At 33.7% G+C, this 6,644-nt stretch overlaps 1 protein-coding gene and 1 long non-coding RNA gene across 2 annotated transcripts in view; one reads left to right on the forward strand and one right to left on the reverse strand.

Moving 5' to 3' along the window:
- Positions 1 to 6,644, forward strand: part of LOC134254833 (uncharacterized) — a 255,399-nt gene that overhangs the window by 97,218 nt on the left and 151,537 nt on the right. The window lies entirely within an intron of this gene.
- Positions 630 to 4,770, reverse strand: LOC134254820 (uncharacterized). The gene is made up of 6 exons (XM_062737351.1): positions 4,619 to 4,770; positions 4,396 to 4,450; positions 3,250 to 3,332; positions 2,586 to 2,920; positions 1,060 to 1,125; positions 630 to 823 (listed from the first exon to the last, which is right to left on the reverse strand). Exons 1-6 carry the CDS (start codon positions 4,740 to 4,742, stop codon positions 653 to 655), a joined length of 834 nt encoding a protein of 277 aa, XP_062593335.1. The 5' UTR covers positions 4,743 to 4,770; the 3' UTR covers positions 630 to 652.

The following is a 6,644-nucleotide window of genomic DNA, read 5'->3' on the forward strand; positions in this document are numbered from 1 at the left end:
AAAATGTAATTATTCAAAAAACAGCTTGTCTTAATGAAAATACCCTTGAAATACAAAAGCCCAAGCATAAGAAACACATGCCCTAGCACTAACTGTTAAAGAGTAATGATCAAGGTTACAGTTTAGTATTTGTTTGCAAAACTCCCAAGGTCATGAGGTCAAAATTACTGGCACCCAGAGAGGTCTTGTCACAAAGATCTGATTGTCATAGCTTCAACCAATCAAAATTTTGAGACCCATTGGCCACAATGCTCACCTGATTAACTATGACCACTCTGGGTTTTTTTCCTACATATATGTTCAACTTTGAGCACATGTTATGGTCTCACTCTACACTTTTGAAGATTTTCCCAATGCAATCCAAGTAAAACTGATCCCCTGTTGTGTACCCCTAGACGCCATGATTTGAACAGTACTTGAGGATATTCCTGAATAGAAATGACTATTCATGGCTTTGCTGTTCTTGAGAAGATTTTTATTAAAGTTTTTTTCCCTATGTCAAACTTTGATCACCAATTGTGGCCCCTCCTGTAGCTCATGAGGTCATGTCTTGAACATACTTGAATTTACACTACAGTTTACAGAAAAAAAAACTACTGCTCTGGTAAATGAATAAGCAAAGCAATATATTTATTTTACAATTATATTTGGCTCATATAAAAAATCCACAAGCAAAAAACACAAACAAGAAGAAAAAGAGATCTTCAGTCAAGGCTTTGACATATCCCATGATTCTGCTGTAGGTATGGATCAGATGAGGTGAAATACCACACAACATTAAGGCAGTGGACATGATGTTTTGTTTTTGGTATATATGCACATCCTAGAAAAGAAATAAACATCTAAAATCTCAAAGAAAAAATAGTATATTTCCTTGTTATTACTCAAATGGTTGAATATTGCCTCCCTGATAATTTATATTTGCACAAATGTTTATAAATCATCTTTTTTCTCTAAAACCTGGGGGGGGGGGGGGGAGGGGGGGTAAGCTACGGGGTGTAAATAAATGTTTTGTGACATAAAAATATTGAAAACATTCATGTCCTTTTAGATCCTTACCTTAAGAAAATTGTTTTTGAACAGATGCAAGCCTGTTTGAAATGCCGTAAATGGTAAAAATATTGTCTGAAAAAGAACAAAATATACTGATTTTAGTTCATAGAAACTGTCTGCTTAGAATTGAAAAGTCTAAGTTTAAAATACTGCATACAGAGTTATTTTTGCCACGTGTTATTTTCGCCGTTTCACCCTTGCAAACAATTTTGCCCCGTTTTAAATTTGCCCAGTCATAGAAACTTTATTGTTAGAATTCCCCTCATTCTGAATTCGCCAAAATGAGGATAGGGCGAAAATAAAACGGGATCATGATGAAAATTTCCCTGTATACAGTATTTGTAATCCAGAATTCTCTGATAAGACTACAACTGTCCACACACAGTACTAGTGCATCTTTGGCAGTAGGTCTTCTACGTTTAATTCATCTTCTGAAATACTGAAAATGTCTGCAGGGGCCTCATAAATAGCATTAAAAAAAATCTGGATAATTCCAACCAAAATGTGTAGCATTTAAAGAACATTTTGATAATATGATAAATATATATTTATAAAAAATAAAAAATACAAAATGTATCAGTCCATAATCAAATGAATAGAATAGCCCTTAAACATTATTTGAATGTGAAAAGTTTGAATTGTAAATTTTGTTCTTCACATTGTAATGGTTGCATATACTTAGATCATGACAATACGACCAGCCTATAGACAACTTGTGAATAATATAAATCTGAACTTATCTAAACACTCAGCTATGATATCTTTTCAAGAAACAAGAGATGTTTGTAAAACACTTATGCCCCCCTCCCCCCAAATTGGATTTTTCCTAAGTCCAAAAGTGCATAACTCTGTCTAAAATGGTGCAATCGTATCCAAAACAAAACTTGACTTAGATATTCAGCTGAAAAATCTGTATACTAAATTTTATTTCATTATGTGCAACCTCTTGAACGGAAACTGCAAATAATTGGAATTTTTCTAAGTCAAAGGGGCATAACTCTGACAAAAAGGTTGTGATCGAACCCAAAACAGAACTTGTCCTAGATATTCTGCTGAAACATCCGTATACTAAATTTCACAACCTCTGCAAAGAAAATGAATGGAAACGGCAAATAAGTGGAATTTTTATAAGTCCAAATCAAAAAAGGTGCGATTAGAACTCGACCTAGATATTCAGCTGAAACATCTGTATACTAAATTTCATTTCAATATGTGCAACCTCTGCAAAGAAAATGTCAAAAATGGTGTGATCGTACCCAAAACAGAACTTGACCTAGATATTTACCTGATAAACCTGTATACCAAATTTCATTTCAGTATATGCAGCGGTAGTAAAGAAAATGAACGGAAACTAAATGGACCGACAGACCGACCGACAGACCGACGGACAGCAGCAAAGCAATATGCCCTCCCTTCTTCGAAGGGGGGCATAATTAAAATGGTACAACATGTATCTATATCACATATTACATCAAATTTCATTTAGAAACCCTTTTCTTTTACTTTAAACTTTTCACATCGACTGAACTCACCTCGAAATAAAATAATCCATATCCAGATTTTAAGACCATTCGACTGACAAATGCTATCAGAATGCAGCCCAGTATGCGATACATTTCAAACAGCTGAGGCTGGGAGTATTTCCAGGAGGGCTGGACGCGGGTGGACTGAGGTAATGGCATCTCACTGGCTTCATGTTGGGTATCTCCTCTTTGTAACTTGACAGTATTAGGACTCTTTCGTTGACGGACTTCACTTTGATTAGGCCTAGATATAGACAGGGGTCTTTCTTGTGAATTTCCTGTCTCTGATTTTTCAACAATATCTCTTGTGTTTTTCATACTTTGATCAATCTGATGGTGTCTGTCTGTACAAGTGAAATATAATCTTATTAAATGATTATACCCTGTATTCATTAGGCTTGCATTCAGAGAGGAGGGTATAAATTACTTTTTTATTGACACTTCTTATTTTTACTTTGATAACAAATGAAATAAATAAAATTTTAATAACATTTTTACAGGAACCATGAAACACCTAACAATTGCGGCATTGTCCCATATTAAAAATTTTTTTCATTTGTTTGTGGATGTTCACTTATAGACTTCACTGCATAGATACAACCTGAAATCATAGCAATTTTCTGCAGAAAAGAGGCATTGAGCATTTACATGTAGCAGGCTCATATAAAAATACCTGAAGTGTCTTTCTCATCTGTCATTTGCTTGCCTCTGCATAATAAACAGGCCTTTCTGCTTCCAAAATTGATGTTACCACACCTAAAATAAATATCACAATTTTGATGAGCTTGGTATAATTTTTTGGCAGAAACAGGGCCATTGCCAGGTTTCTAAAAAAGTGTGTGTTTAAAGGGTCTTGGAGGAGTTCCTATCCCTCCTGAGAGCCAACATCTTTTGTTATAAATGTGTAAAATTATGGTTGGATCTGAGTTATCGATGTCATCAAAGATGTGGTATGGGAATTTAGACATTTATTGTCAAAATACATGTATTAAATTCATACTGTGAATACAGATGCTAGTGGTATTAAAATTGTTGTTGACTGCTGTTCCTTGGCAGTAGTGTTTTGTTCACAGACTCGTTTTGTTTGTAGGTTTAATGAGATTGATCAGTGTCCGATATCTTCACCTTTTCCCATTAAATAAACACAACATTACTTTTTTAAAAAGTGTACATGTATTTTATTGCAGAATTTTGAGGAAGAATACTCCTTAAAATGTATCATTTTCATCTAAATTTTTCTGTGGAAGAATTTCGTGATTTTAGATCTATGATGGTCTTTGTGTATTGTTAAGGTGTCTCACTCAAGAAATAATTTAATATCAATGCTTTTTTAAAAAGTGTACATGTATTTTATTGCAGAATTTTGAGGAAGAATACTCCTTAAAATGTATCATTTTCATCTAAATTTTTCTGTGGAAGAATTTCGTGATTTTAGATTTATGATGGTCTTTGTGTATTGTTAAGGTGTCTCACTCAAGAAATAATTTAATATCAATGCTTCAATTCTATGTATTTTAAGAAAACGGTGGGACAAGCATATTTTTTGGTTAAGGACAAGTAGTTTTACGATGGTAACCTGTCCGAGGGCAAGTACTGAAAAATTCTATTTGTCTACCCCATGAGTTATGAGCTGAAACACAAGAAAGCTAACAAGCAAATGGGCACAATAGTTTTACAATAATATGTCATAATATTCAGGGATCTCAAGAAGATGTGATTTTGTCAATCTAATTAAAATGAGATGTTATGTACTGTACATGTAATATGATTCCAAATGATTCTTTTAATTCTATGAGGTATTGGTCTGATGATGACTTACTTGTCACACTGCCATTCTCCACTCTCAGCTGATTTGCTGTCCAGGTCTTCTTCATCTTAAAAAAAAAACATAGGCCTATATCATTTTCGGGATAATTATACCCCAAACATGTTTATATGCAGAGTGGTCCGAATCTATAACTGTATAAATTAAATTAATTTGAAATCCAGAGTGAATATTGTCATGTTTCATATTAATATACTCATTTACAAATAAATCATACGTTTTTTGTCTTTGTCCTGGTCTCCTGGTTGTCGACTATAAAGGCGATTTATTCTCTTCTCGGCATTCTCCAATATTTTCTTTTTTCTTGCTTCTGCCCTTGATACATGTACTGAATCCGCCATGTTTCTAATTTGTTTTCGTATTATCTATATTTTTGCTGCACGCATTGAATACAAGACAAACTTATCCTACTTTCCATTAAATGCATCAAGCTTTATTTATGATGTTTAAAATTAAATCTAATAATCTTACTCAACCAATAAATATTCATACGAAACTTTTTTTGTACTTTTTTAGCGAGTGTTGGTAAAATGGGCACGGAAATGTGAGCCGAGACCTGAGCTTTTTGTTGGTTGAGTACGTGGTATCCTGGCTTAGGTTTTCAAACACTTTTTACCAACATGTTGAGATGTTTTAAAATGGTCTCTAAAATTAACAGGACTTTTATGCCCCCATAATTGAAGATTCGGGGGTATATAGTTTTTTGTCGAATCCGTCCGTCTGTCTAGCTGGTTGTCCTCAAAAACTTTAACCTTGCCCATAACTTTGATTTAGTGGAGCTATGACTCTCATATTTCACATGTGTACATGTATTCCTGGTGACAAGACCTTTCTTTAGTGACCTTCAAATTTTTCCTTTTGACCTTGAGCTTGGAGTTTGACATACTTTTCCACAAAAAATTCGAACTTTTACTTTGGCCATAACTTTTGAAAGGTAGATACTACGTATGACTTGAAATCATATTTCATATATGTACTCTTTGTGGCAAGACCATTCATTGCATATCAGCAACTTTGACCTTTTGACCTTGACCTAGGATATTTCTATACTAATGAAATAACTTTAACCTCGGCCATAACTTTTCAATGGTAAGGGCTACGGCTTTCATACTTCAAATATATAATTTTTGTGAGAAGACTTTTCATTGGATACCAAGAACTTTGACCTTTTTCCTTGTTCTTGGAGTTTGACCTACTTTTTAAAAAACAAATCTTGACACTAACTTTTGAAGGGCTAGGACTTTTGTATACATGTACGTCACATATTTAATCCTTTTGACAAGACCTTTCATTGGATATCAAGAACTTTGACCCTTTGACCTTGATGTTTGACCTACTTTTTAAAAACTTTAACCTTGGCCATAACTTTTGAACGGTTAGGGTTAGGGTTTTCATACTTCACATATGAGTATGTAATACTTGTGACAAGACCTTTCTTTTAAAAGAAACCAACAACTTTGATCCTTTGACAGGTGACCTACCTTTCAAAAACTTATGACTTTTGAACAGGTGGTGCAAGGACTTTAATATTTCACAGATATATTTCTTGTGAGAAGACCCTACTTTGGGTACTAATATATTTATAATTTGAATTTATGAAAAGTTTAATCTTTGATGATGTTGCTAAACGGGGGCATCAGTGTTTCACAAACACATCTTGTTTTTATTAAGTCATAGGCAGGGAAGGTTTTTGAGTTGTTAATCTTAATATATACTAATATTTTCAAGACTTCTTGAAGTAAACTATTAATCAATGAGAAACAATTGTTGTATGACCTGTTGTATAACACAGAGCCACTGAATAACAGATGGAGGGATGGAAAGATGGATAGTGAGACCCAAATTATTGTCTAGCTGCAGCGAAGATATGGGACAAAAATGTGTATCAATTTACCAGGGATATATTTTGTCTTGATCACCTACATATAATAATACAAATGATTCTGCACACAATTACTTCCTTGAATATGATCTTGAGAGGATTTTTCATTGAAAATGTTTTTTATTTTAATTTATGGAGATTAGGTTTTCTAACAGTCTGTTAAAATCAAATTGGCATTGAAGTTTCATTTGTATGCCTGCAGTGTCTGGTGGTTCCAAGCTTGACATAACGAACATAAAAAGACAAGAGTTCCATGGGCCACTACACTCACCTGGGTCAATACAGCCCTGCTGCTATTCATAAGCAGATATTTTTTTTTGTTGACTATAATTATGTAAAACTAATCATGTAAAACTTTTAT

The sequence above is a fragment of the Saccostrea cucullata genome, unplaced genomic scaffold (assembly GCF_032062105.1).
Source record: "Saccostrea cucullata isolate Sc308-1 unplaced genomic scaffold, CSIRO_AGI_Scuc_v1 ctg75, whole genome shotgun sequence".
In the NCBI taxonomy this organism is placed as follows: domain Eukaryota; kingdom Metazoa; phylum Mollusca; class Bivalvia; order Ostreida; family Ostreidae; genus Saccostrea; species Saccostrea cuccullata.

Coding starts and splice junctions, on each gene's coding strand:
- LOC134254820 (XM_062737351.1), bottom strand. CDS start 4,742: ATGGCGGATTCAGTACATGTATCAAGGGCAGAAGCAAGAAAAAAGAAA. Junction 4,451..4,618: donor CCAGGACAAAGACAAAAAAC/GTATGATTTATT, acceptor TTTTTTTTTAAG/ATGAAGAAGACCTGGACAGC. Junction 824..1,059: donor TCAAAAACAATTTTCTTAAG/GTAAGGATCTAA, acceptor TTTCTTTTCTAG/GATGTGCATATATACCAAAA.